The 21162-nt window shown below is 42.8% G+C and overlaps 2 protein-coding genes across 4 annotated transcripts; one reads left to right on the top strand and one right to left on the bottom strand.

Annotated features, from left to right (window-relative positions):
* The first annotated feature begins 463 nt into the window (after window positions 1-463).
* On the top strand, window positions 464-14313 carry LOC115159342 (interleukin-7 receptor subunit alpha-like). Of its 2 annotated transcripts, none has more exons than XM_029708938.1 (8): window positions 464-670; window positions 885-1002; window positions 1193-1344; window positions 6064-6215; window positions 6399-6558; window positions 6695-6794; window positions 10216-10297; window positions 12951-14313. In XM_029708938.1, the coding sequence occupies exons 1-8, from the start codon at window positions 589-591 to the stop codon at window positions 13368-13370; spliced, it is 1266 nt and encodes a 421-aa protein (XP_029564798.1). In that variant the 5' UTR covers window positions 464-588; the 3' UTR covers window positions 13371-14313. The 2 variants fall into 2 exon arrangements, with proteins under 2 accessions (XP_029564798.1, XP_029564797.1); XM_029708937.1 differs by having other exon boundaries at window positions 12948-14313.
* On the bottom strand, window positions 14248-19728 carry capslb (calcyphosine-like b). Of its 2 annotated transcripts, none has more exons than XM_029708939.1 (5): window positions 19644-19728; window positions 19145-19286; window positions 18586-18763; window positions 18267-18476; window positions 14248-14998 (listed from the first exon to the last, which is right to left on the bottom strand). In XM_029708939.1, the coding sequence occupies exons 2-5, from the start codon at window positions 19279-19281 to the stop codon at window positions 14897-14899; spliced, it is 627 nt and encodes a 208-aa protein (XP_029564799.1). In that variant the 5' UTR covers window positions 19282-19286; window positions 19644-19728; the 3' UTR covers window positions 14248-14896. The 2 variants fall into 2 exon arrangements, with proteins under 2 accessions (XP_029564799.1, XP_029564800.1); XM_029708940.1 differs by having other exon boundaries at window positions 19145-19289; window positions 19644-19719.
* Window positions 19729-21162: the final 1434 nt, after the last annotated feature.

Genomic DNA, 21162 nt, shown 5'->3' with positions numbered 1-21162 from the left:
AAAACGTTCTCATATTGTAATGCTTGGAGCACTGAACAAATAGGCACCCAACACCTCCCCTTTTCTTAGAAAACGTTCTCACACAAACAACCATCTGGAATTCTAATACAGGAATGTGACCAGGCTAGATAAACCTACAAATATTAACCCCGGGATATCACTAAGAGTGATGTGCTTAGAATAAACAATGGTAATACAAATCTTGAAGTTAGGGTTAGCCCGTCAATAGCAGAAGAATATAACCCGGCAATTGGATGAGTATCCATACTACTCTCAGGGATATTACAGAATGTAGAATATAACCTGACAATTGCATAAACGTATCCGGCAAGGTATATGGACCCAAAAACCTTTTCTCTGCCCCCGCCCTCTCTCTCTCTCTCTCCCTCTTGCTCTCTCTCTCTGCCACTCCCTCTTCCTACCACTCTCTCTCTCGCTCTTTTCTGCTCTCTGTGATATTTATACTGACAGTTCATTGAGACAGCTGAGACATCACTTTTGAGTTCCTTGTGCGTGTGTGCCCTAGAGTCTAACACTGCTGTGTGAGGGGCCACTACATCTTACGTTGGTGTGACACCTTTGTGAAAAATGGAATACAGCCTGTGGATTGCCCTACTCCTTCTCCCGGATCTGGTGCACTCTCAAAGTGGAAGAGAATGGGCTGACAATGGTGAGCTACCTTTTCTCTTGAAGAGTTATTTTAATTCTCTTGAAGAATTTATTTACATTCACTGCAACATTTGTGTCCAAAAAAACAGTGCTGGTGCATCACTGACTGTTATTTCTCACTCCATACCAAAATGTATTTGACAAAATGTATCTGGATTCGCTGCTTGTGACCTCATCTAAATTGCTGAAATGATTTCCTTTCCTTTCCCTCCCAGAACCCAGAATACTCTGCACTTCTCATCTAAGTGTGTCGTCACCAAACACCCTAACCTGCCACCTTGATGATGACAACGGTGATGATGAAATAGAGGACGTAAAAGCCATGACTCTTTGGTAATGATCCTTCTAGAAGACCACTGAACATCAGCTATGTTAGTTAGGAGCTTGTACAATACATAGGACATCAATCATGGGTAGAAGAACTCCACACTTACTGCATATACAGATATCCAAATGTGTAAAATCCTCAGATGGACTAGGAAATGATTCCCTGAATCTGATTTTATGAATATTATGTTTACAGCTACACCAACAGCATTGGTAAGAAATGCTGTCTGACAGAGAAGGGGAATAATGTCACATTTACGAACCTGGCCGCTCTACCACCGTGTAATCTCACCATTCAATTAAAAGGAGGCAGCACATTTAGGAAAACAATCCTCTTGGCAAAAATAGGTAAGTTATCATAATTTCATACCTTCTCACCTTAAATTACACCTATTTGTCACATGCTTCGTTAAACAACAGGTGTAGAACAACAGTGAAATACTTACTTATGTGTAGTTTTCCAAAAATGCAGAGTAAAAAAAAAAATATTTTATAGAAAAATAATGACAAGAGGAATAAATACACAATGAGTAATGATAACTTGGCTATATACATGGGTACTAGTACCGAGTCCATGTGCAGGGGTACGAGGTAATTGAGGCAGATACTGTATGTTCATATACAGTACCCGTCAAAAGTTTGGACACACCTACTCATCAAGGGTTTATCTTTAGTTTTACTATTTTCTACACTGTAGAATAATAGTGAAGACATCAAAATCATTCTTGGCATTCTCTCAACCAGCTTCATGAGGTAGTCACCTGGAATGCATTTAAATTAACAGGTGCGCTGTGGCGGATGAATCAGAATTAGTTGGGTAACATAGATAGTTAAGCTGTTTTATTAGCATAATATGTTTATGTGAGATACTTGTCATTAGAAAGTATCCCTTTGGACTCTGCTGTCTTTTAGTTGCACTTTTCCCTTAGCTGGGGCTCAGTCACTTGGGGCCCAGAGAGGGGAGAGGTCAGGCTTGTCTTTTACATGTCCCTGAAGAGGACAGAATGGAACATTGTCTTCATATGTGAATGTGTCTTTACCTATTCTTAAACCATGTGAAGGGATGGCGTGATTAATGGGGAACCAATTATTTGTCTCCACAATGTCTGTGTGCAAGTCACTCCCCTCAGTGAGCTTGTCCAGGAGTGGGATCAAGAGGGGGTTTACTTGAGATGGGAGTATCTAGAGTTGACAATTGATATATGCCATTGGATGAGATGGTGTTTTTGTACTATGAAGTACCAGGAATGAGATTAGAACCTCGTCATTAGGGACCTAACTGAACGATAATTTATAGCGAATGTTATCTGGCTAAGGGATACTCCTTTCTAAAGTATAAGGTCCCTTTGTGAACAGTTCCTAAGATCTGTTGTTCATCATGTACGTTGAGAGGGGTGGATCTTGGGTATAAAAGATCTTTGTACTTTTGTGTAATCACTTTTTCAATGGTTCATTAGAGATAGCGCATCATTGAAAGTCAAAGGGCTTTTGCAAAAGCATCTTAATTATTAAAGATGTAGTTTACGTATAACTCTGACTGGTGTGTGAAGTTTGTAACTCTCCTCATTTGGTAATGCAGAAATTAGCCACCACAGCACCTTGTTAAAAGTTCATTTGTGGAATTTCTTCCCTTCTTATTAATGCTTTTGTGCCAATCAGTTGTGTTGTGACAAGGTAGGGGTGGAATACAGAAGATGGCCCTATTTGGTAAAAGACTAAGTCCATATTATGGTAAGAATAGCTCAAATAAGCATAGAGAAATGACAGTCCATCATTACTTTAAGACATGAAGGTCAGTCAATCAGGAAAATTTCAACAACTTTGAAGGTTTCTTCAAGTTCAGTCGCAAAAACCATCAAGCGCTATGATGAAACTGGCTCTCTTGAGGACCACCACAGAAAAGGAAGACCCAGAATTACCTCTGCTGCAGAGGATAAGTTCATTAGAGTTACCAGCCTCAGAAATTGCAGCACAAATAAATGCTTCACAGAGTTACAAAGTAACAGACATCTCAACATCAACTATTCAGAGGAGACTGCGTGAATCAAGCCTTCATGGTCAAATTGCTGCAAAGAAACCACTACTAAAGGACACCAATAAGAAGAAGAGACTTGCTTGGGCCAGGAAACACGAGCAATGGACATTAGACCGGTGGAAATCTGTCCTTTGGTCTGATGAGTTCAAATTTGAGATTTTTGGTTCCAACCACTGTGTCCTTGTGAGATGCAGAGTAGGTGAACGGATAATCTCTGCATGTGTAGTTCCCACCGTGAAGCATGGAGGAGGAGATGTGGTGTGGGGGTGCTTTGCTGGTGACACTGTCAGTGATATATTTAGAATTCAAGGCACACTTAACCAGCAAGGCTACCACAGCATTCTGCAGCGATACGCCATGCCATCTGTTTTGCGCTGAGTGGGACTATCATTTGTTTTTCAACAGGACAATGACCCAAAACACACAACCAGGGTGTGTGAGGGCTATTTGACCAAGAAGGAGAGTGATGGTGCTGTATCAGATGACCTAGCCTCCACAATCACCCGACCTCAACCCAATTGAGATGGTTTGGGATGAGTTTGACCGCAGAGTGAAGGAAAAGCAGCCAACAAGTGCTCAGCATATGTGGGAACTCCTTCAAGACTATTAGAAAAGCATTCCTCATGAAGCTGGTTGAGCAAATGCCAAGAGTGTACAAAGCTGTCATCAAGGCAAAGGGTGGCTACTTTGAAGAATCTGAAATATATTTTGATTTGTTTAACACTTTTTTGGTTACTACATGATTCCTTATTTGTTATTTCATAGTTTTGATATGTTCACTATTATTCTACAAAATAGAAAATATGTATAAATAAAGAAAAACCCTTGAATGAGCAGGTGTCCAAACTTTTGACTGGTATTGTAGGTAGGGATAAAGTGACTAGGCAACATAGATAATAAACAGATAATAAAACCAGCAGCGTATGTGATGAGTCAAAAGAGTTTGTGAAAAAAGGGTCAATGCAAGTAGTCCGGGTAGCTATTGGTTATCTTAATTTTTCTTTTTTTTTACCCCAATTTCAGGATATCCAATTGGTATTTACAGTCTTGTCCTATAGCTGCAACTCCCGTACGGACTCGGGAGAGGCGAAGGTCGAGAGCCATGCGTCCTCCAAAACACAACCCCACCAAGCTTCTTGACACACTGCTCGTTTAACCTGGAAGCCAGCCGCACCAATGTGTCGGAGGAAACACCGTACACCCGGCGACTGAAGTCAGTATGCATGTGCCCAGCCCGGTACAGAGCGATGGGACAAGGACATCCCGGCCAGCCAAACCCTCCCCTAACCCGGACGACGTGGGCCAATTGTGCACCACCTCATGGGTCTACCGATTGCAGCCGACTGCGACACAGCCTGGGATCGAACCCGGGTCTGTAGTGACGCTTCAAGCGCTGCAATACAGTGCCTTAGACCGCTGCGCCACTCAGGAGTCCTAGTGGTTATCTTTTTAACTAATTACTTAGCAGTCTTATGGCTTGGGGGTAGAAGCTATTCAGGGTCCTGTTGGTTCCAGACTTGGTGCATCGGTACCGTTTGCCATGCGGTAGTAGAGAGAACAGTCTATGACTTGGATGGCTGGAATATTTGACCATTTTTAAGGCCTACCTCTGACACCACCTGCTATAGAGGTCCTGGATGGCAGAGAGCTCGGCCTCAGGGATATACTGGGCCGTACGCACTACCCTCTGTAGCGCCTTGCGGTCAGATGCCAAGCAGTTGCCATACCAAGCGGTGATGCAGCCAGTCAAGATGCTCTCAATGGTGCAGCTGTAGAACTTCTTGAGGATCTGAGGGCCCATGCCAAATCTTTTCAGCTTCCTGAGTGGGAAGAGGCATTGTCGTGCCCTCTTCACGACTGTGTTGGTGTCTGTGGACCATGATAATTTCTTAGTGATGTGGACACCGAGGAACTTTAAGCTCTCGACCTGCTCCACGACTGCCCCATCGATGTGGATGGGGGCGTGCTCGACCCTCTGTTTCCTGTAATCCACGATCAGCATCTTTGTCTTGCTGACATTGAGGAAGAGGTTGTTGTCCTGGCACCACACTGCCAGGTCTCTGACCTCCTCCCTATAGGCTGTCTCATAGTCGTTGGTTATCAGGCCTATCACCACAGTCATGGGTAAACAGGGAGTACAGGAGGGGACTAAGCACACATGATGGGCCCCCGTGTTGAGGGTCAGCGAGGCGGATGTGTTGTTGCCTACCCTCACCACCTGGGGGCGGCATGTCAGGTAGTCAAGGATCCAGTTGCAGAGGGAGGTTTTTAATCCCAAGGTCCTTAGTTTAGTGATGAGTTTGGAGGGAATTATGGTGTTGAACGCTGAGCTGTAGTCAATAAACAGCATTCTCACATAGGTGTTCCTTTTGTCCAGCTGGGAAAGGGCAGTGTGGAATGCAATAGAGATTTATTTATTTTTATTTTTTTATTTTTTTTCAACTTTATTTAACCAGGTAGGCAAGTTGAGAACAAGTTCTCATTTACAATTGCGACCTGGCCAAGATAAAGCAAGCAATTTGACACATACAACAACACAGAGTTACACATGGCGTAAAACAAACATACAGTCAATAATATAGTAGAAAAATAAGTCTATATACAAAGTGAGCAAATGAGGTGAGATAAGGGAGGTAAAGGCAAAAAAGGCCAGATTGAGTCATATGTGGATCTGTTGGGGCGATATGCTGATTGGAGTGGGTCCAGAGTGTCTGGGGTGATGTTGTTGATGTGACCAAACTTTCAAAGCATTTCAAGGCCACAGATGTGAGCACTATGGGGCAATAGTCATTTAGGCAGGTTACCTTGGCGTTCTTGGGCACAGGGACTATGGTGGTCTGCTTGAAACTTGTAGGTATTACAGAGTGGGTCAGGGAGAGGTTGAAAATATAAGTGAAGACACTATGGTTGGAATGACAGTACCATGACACATTTTTAGATGACATCTTCATCAATTGATAGTCCTTAGTTGTCTCCTTCATCAATTGCCCTTAACACTTATCCTCTGTTTCTTGTTCATCTTTCTGGTTTAGTTAAACCCAGGAGTCCTTGGGTGGTGAATGTCACATTTCTGGGGAGCTCCAACCGGGCTCTTATTTACATTGGGAATCTATACCTAAACGATTACCTGAAACCCAGCAATCAACTGTTCCAATTTCGCATCTGGAGTGTCAAAAATACTCTGGTACAGTAGCCAAAAGCCTAATTTTATTGGATGTTTGGATGCAAATGCTAAACTATATGATATACATTTCTCTTTAATTCAGACATAATAACTATTTAGCAACACTGTAGTTACTCTGTATAGTACAGTATATTCTATGAACACAATTTCTTGTTCTTCTTTTACGGTGTACCCTGTTCATAGGTTCATAGCATAACCTATCAGCCTCTGATCATCGAGGGGGAAGAGTACCTCCATAAGAACACAGAGTATCACGTCAAGGTTCGAGCCAAGCCAAACGGGGGGTACTTTGATGGTAGTTGGAGTGAATGGAGTGCCCCTCTCAGTTTCAGAACAGACAAAGGTAAACAAAAAAAGACTTACGTGTCTAAAAAGTATAGTATGATATCGAGACTGTGCAGTTGGAAGTGATAGAGGGTAGAGGAAATGGGAGTCACATGCATCGTCTCTGCTCTCGTTCTCTCTCCACTCCCCTACAGAGACAAAGAAAGATGTCCAGATGCTGTCCTACTCACTCATCGTGGCCATTTTTGCTCTGATTCTGGTCACCTTGGCAGTTAGTATTTTCTGGAGAATACAGTGAGTATTAAATTGGTCTCCTTTTCATATTTTGTGTGTGTGTGTGTGTGTGTGCGCGTGACAAATCAAATCAAATTTGATTTGTCACATGCGCCGAATACAACAGGTGATGACCTTACAGTGAAATACTTACTTACAAGCCCTTAACCAACAATGCAGTTTTAAGAAAATACCTACAAAAAAGTAAGCGATAGGAATAACAAATAATTAAAGGGCAGCAGTAAATAACAATAGCGGGGCTATATACAGGGGGTACCGGTACAGAGTCAATGTGCGGGAGCACCGATGTAGAGGTAATTGAGGTAATATGTACATGTAGGTAGAGTTATTAAAGTGACTATGCATAGATAATAACAGAGAGTAGCAGCAGCGCAGAAAGAGGGGGAGATGCAAATAGTCTGGGTAGCCATTTGATTAGCCGCTTGTCGTGCGTTAGCAGAGTGAACAGTCTATGACTAAGGTGGCTGGAGTCTTTGACAATTTTTAGGGCCTTCCTCTGACACCGCCTGGTATAGAGGTCCTGGATGGCAGGAAGCTTGGCCCCGGTGATGTACTGGGCCGTACGCACTACCCTCTGTAGTGCCTTGCGGTCGGAGGCTGAGCAGTTGCCATACCAGGCAGTGATGCAACCCGTCAGGATGCTCTCGATGGTGCAGCTGTAAAACCTTTTGAGGATCTGAGGACCCATGCCAAATATTTTCAGTCTCCTGTGGGGGAATAGGTTTTGTTCTGCCATCTTCATGACTGTCTTGGTGTGCTTGGACCATGTTAGTTTGTTGGTGATGTGGACGCCAAGAAACTTGAAGCTCTCAACCTGCTCCACCACAGCCCTGTCGATGAGAATGGGGGCGTGCTCGGTCCTCCTTTTCCTATAGTCCACAATCATCTCCTTTGTCTTGATCACGTTGAGGGAGAGGTTGTTGTCCTTGCACCACACGGTCAGGTCTCTGACCTCCTCCGTATAGGCTGTCTCATCGTTGTCGATGATCAGGCCTACCACTGTTGTGTCATCGGCAAACTTGATGGTGTTGGCGTCGTGCCAGGCCGTGCAGTCATGAGTGAAATGGGAGTACAGGGGACTGAGCACGCACCCCTGAGGGGCCTCCGTGTTGAGGATCAGTGTGGCAGATGTGTTGTCACCTACCCTTACCAGCTGGGGGCGGCACGTCAGGATGTCCAGGAGCCAGTTGCAGAAGGAGGTGTTTAGTCCCAAGGTTCTTAGCTTAGTGATGAGCTTTGAGGGCACTATGGTGTTGAACGCTGAGCTGAAGTCAATGAATAGCATTCTCACATAGGTGTTCCTTTTATCCAGGTGTGAAAGGGCAGTGTGAAGTGCAATAGAGATTGCATCCTCTGTGGATCTGTTGGTGCGGTATGCAAATTGGAGTGGGCCTAGGGTTTCTAGGATCATGGTGTTGATGTGAGACATGACCAGCCTTTCAAAGCCTTTCATGGCTACAGACATGAGTGCTATGGGTCGGTAGTCATTTAGGCAGGTTACCTTAGTGTTCTTGGGCACAGGGACTATGGTGGTCTGCTTGAAACATGTTGGTATTACAGACTCAGACAGGGAGAGGTTGAAAATGTCAATGAAGACACTTGCCAGTTGGTCAGCGCATGCTCGGAGTACACGTCGTGGTAATCCGTCTGGCCCTGCGGCCTTGTAAATGTTGACCTGTTTAAAGGTCTTACTCACATCGGCTGCGGAGAGCGTGATCACACAGTCGTCTGGAACAGCTGATGCTCTCATGCATGTTTCAGTGTTACTTGCCTCGAAGCGAGCATAGAAGTTATTTAGCTCATCTGGTAGGCTTGTGTCACTGGGCAGCTCGTGGCTGTGCTTCCCTTTGTAGTCTGTAATAGCTTGCAAGCCATGCCACATCCGACGAGCATCGGAGCTGGTGTAGTACAATTCGATCTTAGTCCTGTACTGATGCTTTGCCTGTTTGATGGTTCGTCGGAGGGCATAGCGGGATTTTATATAAGCTTCCGGGCTAGAGTCCTGCTCCTTGAAAGCGACCCTTTAGCTCAGTGCAAATGTTGCCTGTAATCCATGGCTTCTGGTTGGGGTATGTTCGTACAGTCATTGTGGGGATGACGTCATCGATGCACTTACTGATAAAGCCTGTGACTGATGTGGTGTACTTCTCAATGCCATCCGAAGAATCCCGGAACATATTCCAGTCTGTGCTAGCAAAACAGTCCTGTAGTTTAGCATCTGCTTCATCTGACCACCTTTTTATAGAACGAGTCACTGGTGTTTCCTGCTTTAATTTTTGCTTGTAAACAGGAATCAGGAGGATAGAATTATGGTCAGATTTGCCAAATGGAGGGCGAAGGTGAGCTTTGTACGCGTCTATGTGTGTGGAGTGAAGGCGTTTTTTTCCCTGTAGTTTTCCCCCCTCTGGTTGCACATTTAACATGCTGATAGAAATTAGGTAAAACTGATTTAAGTTTCCCTGCGTTAAAGTCCCCGGCCACTAGGAGTGCCGCCTCTGGATGAGCGCTTTCCTGTTTGCTTATGGCGGTATACAGCTCATTGAGTGCGGTTTTAGTGTCAGCATTGTCTGTGGTGGTATGTAGACAGCTATGAAAATTACAGATGAAAACTCTCTAGGTAGATAGTGTGGTCTACAGCTAATCATGATACCTCAGGTGAGCAAAACCTTGAGACTTCCTTAGATATCGTGCACCAGCTGTTTGCATATATGCATAGACCCCCACCCCGTGTCTTACTAGAAGCTGCTGTTCTATGCTGCCGATAGAATGCATAACCCGCCAGCTGTATGTTATTAATGTCGTCATTCAGCCACGACTCGGTGAAACATAAGATATTACAGTTTTTAAAGTCATGTTGGTAGGACATATGTGCTTTCAGTTCGCCCCATTTATATTCCAGCGATTTAACGTTTGCTACCAGGACGAATGGCAAAGGCAGATCTTCACCTGATCCTCACAAGGCACCCTGATCTCTTTACGCAAAATCTTTGTTTCCTTCTCGAGCGAATGACGGGGATGAGGGTCCGTTAGAGTGTTTGTAGTATATCCTTCCCGTCCGACTCATTAAAGAAAAACTCTTAGTCCAATTCGAGGTGAGTAATCGCTGTTCTGATGTCCAGAAGCTCTTTTCGGTCATAAGAGATGGTAGCAGCAACATTATGTACAAAACAAGTTACGAACATGTGAAAAAACAAACAAAATAGCACGGTTGGTTAAGAACCGATAAGACGGCAGCCATCCACTCCGGCGTGTGTGTGTGTGTGTGTGTGTGTGTGTGTGTGTGTGTGTGTGTGTGTGTGTGTGTGTGTGTGTGTGTGTGTGTGTGTGTGTGTGTGTGTGTGTGTGTGTGTGTGTGTGTGTGTGCGCGCGCGCGCGCGCGCGCGCGCATGTCCTCCACTCTCATGTCTCTCTTTCCTCACAGAATACATTCTTTCATATGGCCAAGCATTCCACATCCCAAACACACACTTCTCCAGATCGTCCAGACCTACGAGCCAATGAAGGTACACACTATACACTGCATTCTAAAAGTATTCTGACCCATTGACTTTTTCCACATTTTGTTACGTTACAGCCTTATTAAAAAATATATATGTTTCCTCATCAATCTACACACAATACCCCATAATGACAAAGCATTCTGACATATTACATTTACATAAGTATTCAGACCCTTTACTCAGTACTTTGTTGAAGAACCTCTGGCAGTGATTACAGCCTCGAGTGTTGATGCTACAAGCTTGGCACACCTGTATTTGGGGAGTTTCTCCCATTCTTCTCTGCAGATCCTCTCAAGCTCTGTCAGTTTAGATGGGGAGCGTCGCTGCAAAGCTATTTTCAGGTCTCTCCAGAGATGTTCGATCGGGTTCACGACCGGGCTCTGTCTGGGCCACTCAAGGATATTCAGAGACTTGTCCTGAAGCCATTCCTGCGTTGTCTTGTCTGTGTGCATAGGGTCGTTGTCCTGTTGGAAGGTGAATCTTCGCCACAGTCTGAGGTCCTGAGTGCTCTGGAGCAGGTTTTCATCAAGGATCTCTCTTTAGTTTGCTCCCTTCATCTTTCCCTGCAGCTGAAAAACATTCACACAGCATGATGCTGCCACCACCATGCTTCACCGTAAGGATGGTGCCAGGTTTCCTCCAGACGTGACATTTGGCATTCAGGCCAAAGAGTTCGATCTTGGTTCCATCAGACCAGAGAATCTTGCTTCTCATAGTCAGAGTCCTTTAGGTGCCTTTTGGCAAACTCTAAGAGGGCAGCCATGTACATTTACTGAGGAGTGGCTTACGTCTGGCCACTCTACCATAAAGGCCTGATTGGTGGAGTGCTGCAGAGATGGTTGTCCTTCTGAAGGTTCTCCCATCTCCACAGATGGAGCTCTGTCATAGTGACCATCAGGTTATTGGTCACCTCACTGACCAAGGCCCTTCTCTCCGGGTTGCTTAGTTTGGCCGGGTGGCCAGCTCTACGAAGAGTCTTGGTGCTTCCAAACTTCTTCCGTTTAAGAATGATGGAGGCCACTGTGTTCTTGGGGACCTTCAATGCTGCAGAAAGTTTTTGGTACCCTTCCTCAGATCTGTTTATCGACACAATCCTGTCTTGGAGCTTGAGGGCCAATTCCTTCGACCTCATGGTTTGGTTTTTGCTCTGACATGCACTGTCAACTGTGGGACCTTATAGACAGGTGTGTACCTTTCCAAATCATGCCCAATCGATTGGAGTCCACCTGTGGTAAATTCAATCAATCATAGAAACATCTCAAGGATGATCAATGGAAACAGGATGCGCCTGAGCTCAATTTCAAGTCTTATAGCAAAGGGTCTGAATACTTGTATAAATAAGGTATATAAATAAATTAGCAACATTTTCTAAAAACCTGTTTTCTGTTTTTCATTATGGGGTATTGTGTGTAGATTGACGAGGGAAAAAAACATTACATCCATTTTAGAATAAGGCTGTAACGTAACAAAATGTGAAAAAGGGAAGGGGTCTGAATACTAGTGGATTTGGCTATTTCAGCCACACCCGTTGCTGACACGTGTATAAAATCCAGCACACCGCCATGCAATCCCCATAGACAAACATTGGCAGTAGAATGCCCTTACTGAAGAGCTCAGTGACTTTGACTTTCAACGTGGCATCGTCATGGGATGTCACCTTTTCAACAAGTCAGTTCGTCAAATTTCTGCCCTTCTAGAGCTGCCCCGGTCAACTGTAAGTGCTGTTATTGTGAAGTGGAAACGTTTAGTAGCAAGAATGGCTCAACCGCAAAGTGGGCCACACAAACTCATAGAATGGGATAGCCGAGTGCTAAAGCGCATAGTGCATAAAACTCGTCTGTATGTGTGGTTGCAAACTCTGGGTTTCCATGGCCAATCAGCCGCACACAAGCCTAAAATTACCACTCGCAATGCCAAGTGTTGGCTGGAGTGGTGTAAAGCTTGCCGCCATTGGAATCTGGAGCAGTGGAAACGTTCTCTGGAGTGATGAATCACGCTTCACCATATGGCAGTCTGACGGACGAATCTGGGTTTGACGGATGCCAGGAGAACGCTATCTTCCCGAATGCATAGTGCCAACTGTAAAGTTTGGTGGAGGAGGAATAATGGTCTGGGGCTGTTTTTATGGTTCGGGCTAGGCCCCTTAGTTCCAGTGAAGGGAAATCCTAATGCTACAGCATACAATAACATTCTAGACTATTCTGTGCTTCCAACTTTGTGGCAACAGTTTGGGAAAGGGCCTTTCCTATTGCAGCCTGACAATGCCCCCATGCATTAAGCAAGGTCCATTCAGAAATGGTTTGTTGAGATTGGTGTGGAAGAACTTGACTGGCCTGCACAGAGCCCTGACCTCAACCCTATCGAGCACCTTTGGAATGAATTGGAATCACCCAACATCAGTGCCCGACCTCAATAATACTCGTGGCTGAATGGAAGCAGGTCCCCACTGCAATGTTCCAACATCTAGTGGAAAGCCTTCCCAGAAGAGTGGAGGCTGTTATAGCAGCAGAGGGACCAACTCCATACTAATGCCCATGATTTTGGAATGAGATGTTATGTAGTGTAAGTCCTCTGATATGCACTAGATTGGGAACAATAAATGTCCATGAGTTAGGAGGATATTGGTTTATCCTGTCTCTTTCCTGTGACCCAGCAGGGCCAACCTCTGAGCTTTAACCCCGAGGTGTTCAGTGACCTCAAGATCCAGCTGGTGGAGCTGGACGAGGAGCAGCACGTTACTGCCCAACCCCCTGACTCTGACGCCCATCATCTCACTGCGGTCAAAGATCAATACCTCATTCAAGAGTGTGATGGGGATACGAAGTCCTGCCATAGCACCAGTAGTGGAGGTTCGGAGGCCATACTGTTGAGGTGCGAGTCCCCAGGAGAGCACCCCGACTTTGGGGCTGGGAGTAGTGGCTCCACCATGGGTATCCTGGACCTGAAGAGTGACACGGAGAGTGTGGAGACAGACGACAGTGATGGTAACATTGGTCCTGAGGGGCTAGTTGCTACCCAGCAAGGAGGCAAAGGTGAGGTGTATGTCACCATGTCTAGTTTCTATCAGATCCAGTGAGAGATGTAGAGAGAAAGAACTTATTCAAGATTATAGCTTCTTATTACATTCTTACGCTGAGCTCTGAGCGACTTTGTTAACGGCTGCTTTCATATGAAGTCTATTTGATCCACCGTGACTCAAACTGACTATCCACTGACTCCCAGTATCACAAGAGACTAGCAGAACTCAATGCACATGTTATTTACAAATGATAGGAGACAGAACAGGAATAATCCTCATTATGTTTCTTAGGTCTTGTTATTAATCTGTTGGTAGTTGCAAAAGACAAGGGAGAACTTGACTTGACTAACTTGAAATACAAAGCTGTCCCTCCTTTATATATTCTTTTTGCATTTGCACTTCTTCCCATTCTGTATATTATACTGAGGATAGTATACTGAGGACCACCGTGATATCCTGGCCTAATATTATTATAATACACACTGCTGCTTCTTATGGCCTTCACAAAGATACTCTTTACTTTACCATGACAACAGCTGCAAAGTAAACCTAGAATGTATCATTCCATTCCTCAGGGTTTGAACCCTTCTACACATTTATATACATAAACATGGAAATAAGGTTTGATTCATTTCTGTCTAATGTTTGTCACATTTTTTTTCTTATTTTTTGCACATACATGATTGTATTTCCTGCAGTTACCAGTACGTAGTTTTTTACTTTGAATGTATTATACTATTACTATATTATGAACTATCATGCATTCGTTTTCAATGCAGAACGCTTGATCATTTTGTTGAACACGTAATGTTAGACATAGCATTAGTTTTCAGCTTCACCGTATTACAGCTTTCTTTCTGTACATCTGGTATTTGTATATTTTACTCTGACAAATGTTGACAGCATTTCCTGTATAAAAATGACCGTTGTTGAATTTTGTGTTTAAAACATTTTATTAAAACAGATCAAATGTGTATGCATAATAAATAAATAAAAAGTATAACTTCTTCTGCTCTCATCCCCTGAAATGACTGTACTTTGATGTATCATTCATGTTGTATCTGCTCAACCAATCTGAATGTAAGGGGATCTCTATGGTTTTCCTGTGTCTTTATAAAGTTGTATTCCAACATTGACGCCTCAATCAGACCGACAGCGTCCTTGCGTTTTGGTACACCAGAAGTACATTCATTTACAAAGGAATTGCAGAGGCAGTTGCAGTGCGTTCTGTGTAATGCATAACATGGTATATACATGCTTTCAGTTTAGTTGCGTAGCTATGCAAAACGGTATGTAATGACGCTGTCGGTCTGATCGAGGCGTCAGACTGTGGACTACAGTTTTCTACAATACATAATATAGCTAGATGTAGTTAGTTAGCTTGTGGAGAGAGTGACTAACTGAAATACATATTTTAACATTGCACAAAATATGAACAAGTCATTCATAACCATTTGCATATCATTGGGAAATTATAAATATTCGTTTGTCAACATGATTTCCATAACGAAATATTAGTTTAAGAAAGCACCTTGACGAACTGTCCATTAAAAATCATTATCATAAATGTATCAACTTAAAGCTCATAATTTCCATGCAGTTTTCATCATGAGAATGAAATAGACATCACTATCGATGGAGGCGCTGACTCCGCAGTAGTAGTTGAGAAACTCCTCCTTGGTGACCTGCAGAAGGGGAGGAAGTGACAGACAGAGCTTACTGAACCAGCCTACACCATCAGTGTCAGATATAGACAGAAAACCCACATTGCACTGATAAGGAGGAGAACTGGAACACCAAAGCGGTGAAAGGGAAAGACTAGGTTGTGTGAGAGCTGAGGGTGTCACCCTTTTGCTACCCTCATTTGCATTGCCCCCTCACCCCCTTCTACGCTGCTGCTACTCTCTGTTATTATCTATGCATAGTCTCTTTAATAACTCTACCGACATTTACATATTACCTCGATACCCGTGCCCCCGCAAATTGACTCTGTACCGGTACCCCCTCTATATAGCCCTGCTATTGTTATTTACTGCTGCTCTTTAATTATTTGTTATTCTTATCTCTTACTCTTTTTTTAAGGTATTTTCTTAAAACTGCATTGTTGGTTAAGGGCTTGTAAGTAAGCATTTCACTGTAAGGTCTACACCTATTTTATTCCGTGCATGTGACAAATAACATTTGATTTGATCAATACATTCAGACATTTTCATCTAACGTCCAAATGCTTATTTAATCAGGCCACTAAAGGTGCATTATACACTGAACAAAAATATGAAAGCAACATGTAAAGTGTTGGTCCCATGTTTCATGAGCTGAAATAAAAAGAACCCAGAATCTTTCAGTAGGCACTAAAAAGCTTATTTCTCTCAAAATGTGTGCACAAATGTGTTTACATTCCTGTAAGTGAGAGTTTCTCCTTTGCCAAGATAATCCATCCACTGGCATATCAAGAAGCTGACTAAACAGCATGACCATTACACAGGTGCACCTTGTGCTGGGGACAATAAAAGGCCACTCTAAAATGTGCAGTTTTGTCACACAACAAAATGTCACAGAAATCTTAAGTTGAGGAGCATGCAATTGGCATGCTGACTGCACGAATGTCCACCAGAGCTGTTGCCAGAGAATTTAATGTTAATTTCTCTACCGTAAGCCACCTCCAACGTGGTTTTAGAGAATTTGGCAGTATGTCCAATTGGCCTCACAACCACAGACCACGTGTAACCACGCCAGCCCAGGACCTCCAAATCCGGCTTCACCTGCGGGATCTGTGGGTTTGCACAACCGAAGAATTTCTGTTGTCAGAAATCATCTCAGGGAAGCTCATCTGCATGCTCATCGTCCTCACCAGGGTAACCGTAACCGACTTCAGCGGGCAAATGTTCACCTTCGATGGCCACTGGCACGATGGAGAAGTGTGCTCTTCACATATGAATCCCAGTTTCAACTGTAACGAGCAGATGGCAAACAGCGTGCATGGCATTGTGTGGGCGAGCGTTTTGCTGATGTCAACGTTGTGAACAGAGTGCCCCATGGTGGAGGTGGGGATATGGTATGGCCAGGCATAAGCAACGGACAATAATTAATTTGCATTTTATCGATGGCAATTTCGATGCACAAAGATACCGTGACGAGATCCTGAGGTCCATTATCGTGCCATTCATCCGCTGCCATCACCTCATGTTTCAGCACGCTAATGCACGGCCCCATGTACATATTATACTGAACTACTGCATAGAGAAAGATAAGCTAAAGGAGACACCATGGTATCTTTCTCTATGCATTAGTTTAGTGGGGTGTAACGCTCTCTTTTTGCTTATATATTTCTCTATGCAATAGTTTAGTGGGGTGTAATGGTCTACTTTCAGTTTTTTAGTCCTGTCCTCAAGGTATTTACACTGCTCTTAGAATTTTGGGGGGCTTTAGGCCTATTTCTCAAAGGTGTCAGACTGTCAAAGCTATCAAATTGTTACAGGGCAACATGTACATGGTACAGTACTTAGTAGGGCAATTCTAGTAGAACTGGTAGTTGGTGTAGCTGTGTTTCTCACTGTCAGTCAGCAGATGTCAAGGTTTTGTTTTGTCTCTAGTTCTACGCTGAACCAAAATATAAACGTAACATGCAACAATTCCAAAGATTTTACTGAGTTACAGTTCATATAAGGAAATTCGTCAATTGGAGACACCATGGCATCTGCCGTCCATATCCCAGGGTTGAGTGCTCTTTAGTCTTTGCCCTAAACATCAAGAAGACGTTAGTTAAGTTTCCAGGCACTTTTCATCATGATAATAAAGTAGATACGCGTATCAAATGGGGGCACTGGCGCCTGCATAGGAATTCATGAACTCCTCGTGTGACCAAATGTGTTCCAGGAATAAGAAAGGATGATCAACAAGAACAAGTTGGTAGTTTATATGATAACAACCGTTTAAGATGGTTTCACAGATAAGCAGTAAATGTCAGGAGTCTAAGAAAAGTGTCTCATATGCATCCATTCACCCCAGCTGCCAAACTAACCTTGATTCAGATGACCATCCTACCCATGCTAGATTACGGAGACGTAATGTATAGATCCGCAGGTAAGGGTGCTCTCGAGCAGCTAGATGTTCTTTACCATTCAGCCATCAGATTGGCCACCAATCCTCCTTATAGGACACATCACTGCACTCTATACTCCTCTGTCAACTGGTCATCTCTGTATACCCGTCGCAAGACCCACTGGTTGATTGTTATTTATAAAACCCTCTTAGGCCTTACTCCCCCCTATCTGAGATACCTACTGCAGCCCTCATCCTTCACATACAACACCCGTTCTGCCAGTCACATTCTGTTAAAGGTCCCCAAAGCACACACATCTTTGGGTCGCTCGTCTTTTCAGTTTGCTGCAGCTAGCGACTGGAACGAGCTGCAACAAACACTCAAACTATACAGTTTTATCTCAATCTCTTCACTCAAAGACTCAATCATGGACACTCTTACTGACAGTTGTGGTTGCTTTGCGTGATGTATTGTTGTCTCTACCTTCTTGCCCTTTGTGCTGTTGTCTGTGCCCAATAATGTTTGTACCATGTTTTGTGCTGCTACCATGTTGTTGTCATGTGTTGCTGCCTTGCTATGTTGTTGTCTTAGGTCTCTCTTTATGTAGTGTTGTGGTGTCTCTCTTGTCGTGATGTGTGTTTTGTCCTAAATTATTATTATTATTTTTAATTGCAACCCCCGTCCCCGCAGGAGGCCTTTTGCCTTTTGGTAGGCCGTCATTGTAAATAAGAATTTGTTCTTAACTGATTTGTCTAGTTAAATAAAGGTTAAGTAAAAAAATATATGATCTCATTCATATCTGACGGAATAATGTACAGGCTGTTAGTTGAGCAGGATAGGTGTACACTACAGTAGAGGTGGATGATGGGAACACCATTATTACCTCTACCCAACATTGTTATCAGTATTACCTGTCCGTCCTTGTCGTAAGGAGAGTCGAAGCTGTCCAGGAATTTGCGGAATACTTGCTCCTCTGTCCATTCCCCGTTTTGATATTTGGGGTGGTACTTGACATTGTAAACCCCTCTTAGATCTTCAATAGTGATCACCCCATCATTAGTCTTATCCAGCTTCCTAAAGGCCTGCATGATCACCTCCTTCCTGGCATTGGACATCGGAGGCTGCAAGCAGAAATAATGCACAAAGTTTACAAATGGCATACTGTAAGTGCGATCACATTTCAACAGTTATCATGTACTTCAGAGGCTTACCCCTACCACGGATATTTACCCTGAGAGTGAGGAGAAATTCATCAAAGTCGATGGATCCACTGTTGTCCCGGTCAAAACGCTGAAACATTGCCATGGCTTCCTCTTTCTCGATGAGGACACCGTAGTCATTAAGGCCCTTCATAAACTCCTTCATATCTAACGTACGGTTATTGTCATCATCCATTATCTTGAATGTTCTGACAGATAATTAAACAATTGAAGAAGAAAAAAGATAAATACTTGGCTGTTGAACAAAATTAGACAGTATTTCGTGGAGTTCACATTACTGAAACAATCCTTGCATTTTATAAACCAACCAAGAGAGGTCCTTAGACTAATTCAGACTACTTTACAGGCTTGACTAGTAACATATTTGATACAGTTGGCCCCTGAACAAGGCAGTTAACCCACTGTTCCTAGGCCGTCATTGAAAATAAGAATTTGTTCTTAACTGACTTGCCTAGTTAAATAAAGGTCAAATAAAAAAATATATATTTGATGTTGACCTCCTGGGCAACAGTTGATATGGAACCATTTACTCTGCCCATCACATACAAGTATACTGTCCTTTCTCTCACCTGCTCAGACACTTGATGCCAGAAGAGCCTCTTGCAAGACACTGCAACCTCAAGCTTTCCACGGGGTCTGTGCACACAGACAGCTGTTTTTTAGCGTTCACTGCCATCTCCCGATCATGTCGTGACGTCCCCGCCATGATACCTGCTGCCAGGAAATGCATTTGCATAACTGATTTCCAAGCATACAGTTCGATTCGAAATAGATAACATTCAATTATCAATATTGTCTAGTACAGTATTTGAGAGACGGTGACAATGATAAATGAAACGTACAGCTATGTGACAAAAAGGGCGTAGTGGGGAAACGAACAGGTAGGTTGAAGTTGTCATCTGGCGCTTGCTAGCTGAACGGTCAAACTAGCCTAGCAAGTCGTTCGCATTATGACCGTGTTTGCAATAAAGTCTGACTGTATACATTTAGATATTTAGCTTCCTAAATACTAAATACAAGTTATTTAGAATTTGTTTGCTACTTTATCTGTAGATGCGAGCAACTTACCGTGAAAGTTAATATTGCAACCTGTAAGTGTAAAACAACATCAGCAGCGGCCCCTCTTCCAAGCCCACACCCCTACGCGTTTCCATAGCAATGTGGGCTTGCCTTATCCTCTTGCCTGAGTACTTTTTTCCACCACTGCTTACGAAGATCATTACCTTTTTATTATTGAAAAGAAAGGTTACTCAAGTGCACCATAGGTGCCCCTTGTCCTGTCTGTAAATTGCCAGTCCTCTCCAAAAATTACGATATGATAGGAATACATCAATTTTAAGATGTTTTATTTCGTTCCACAACACTTGTCTAAATACTACATAAAAAAAAAACACAGAGGACCAACACCAACCAGGGTTTAATAAATTATAACATTCCAGCATCAGAGTACATGTGCAAAGAAAATGAAATATACCAAAATCATCAGTGTGAGGTTACCCATCTCACTAACACTACAGTATACTGTATAATTCATTTCTTACTTTTTACAGAGATTTTAAGAAGATGAAGTTAGATGGGCATCTAAACAAATGCAGTTCAAATCATTTACAATAAATAGCATGTTGTACATGTGTTGACCTTTTCTGTCTGCTATATTAAAAGAACAATATAAAACAAAACAAAAAAAGCAAACAAAATATACAACAGTGCATCATTAACAAAGACATGGAGAGAGACCTTTCTGGTTAAATCTAAAATATTATTTACAGCAGATTACATTCAATTATAATTCAACATGATTTTAGGATAATTGTCCATCTCCTTCAAATATGAATATCATGCATTTAACCTGCATGCTATTGAGTGTGTGTGTTATATCTGAATTACTCAATCCAACTAAGCTCATACAGTAGTTTGTCCATGTTGACACATTGCAGGGTCCCAAAAGTAGGACTGCACATTGAAAGATGTTTGGGAATGTACAGTATTTCAGAGATGTAATGGCCTGTTGCTTTGCTGTACCTGCCAGCAAGACCTCTTGATCAAAGTAAGAATAAATATTTAAAATGTAAGACATTTGAAGGTCACTTTTTTTTGATTGAGCCAAGTAATTAAAACCAAAAATTGAATAATAAAAATTGGAAAATGTGCATTTGCCATCTTCGTAATGCAGTCGAATAAACACAAATAAAACAATAAATGGCACAATGATACCCCAAAAAGACTTCAGTAGATTCTTTAACACCTAAAATTCTAAATAGTTAACTAAATGTCAAGTGGTCAATGACACAATATTGCAAATTATTTTTTTTAAACAGGCCTTTCAACAGAATTTAAACAAATAAATTCTCAAACACAAAAGTTTAAGGTCATTCTGACATTAGGAATAGAAAAGAGAGTATACATAACAATACATAACAGCTGTATCAGTTGACCTCCATCAATTGCAACAACATCTCTAGCGTTATGGGCCGAATTCCAACTTGAGTTCCGATTTGCACAAATCTGACATCAATTCCCTTGCACAAAACATGTGAGTTAAGAACACACATCTCAAGTTAGTATTCAGCTCTATGGGCAGTGTAAA

This window comes from Salmo trutta, chromosome 23, assembly GCF_901001165.1.
Source record: "Salmo trutta chromosome 23, fSalTru1.1, whole genome shotgun sequence".
Taxonomy (NCBI): domain Eukaryota; kingdom Metazoa; phylum Chordata; class Actinopteri; order Salmoniformes; family Salmonidae; genus Salmo; species Salmo trutta.
The sequence above is the reverse complement of the archived record's forward strand: the minus strand, read 5'-3'. Positions and strand labels throughout refer to the sequence as shown.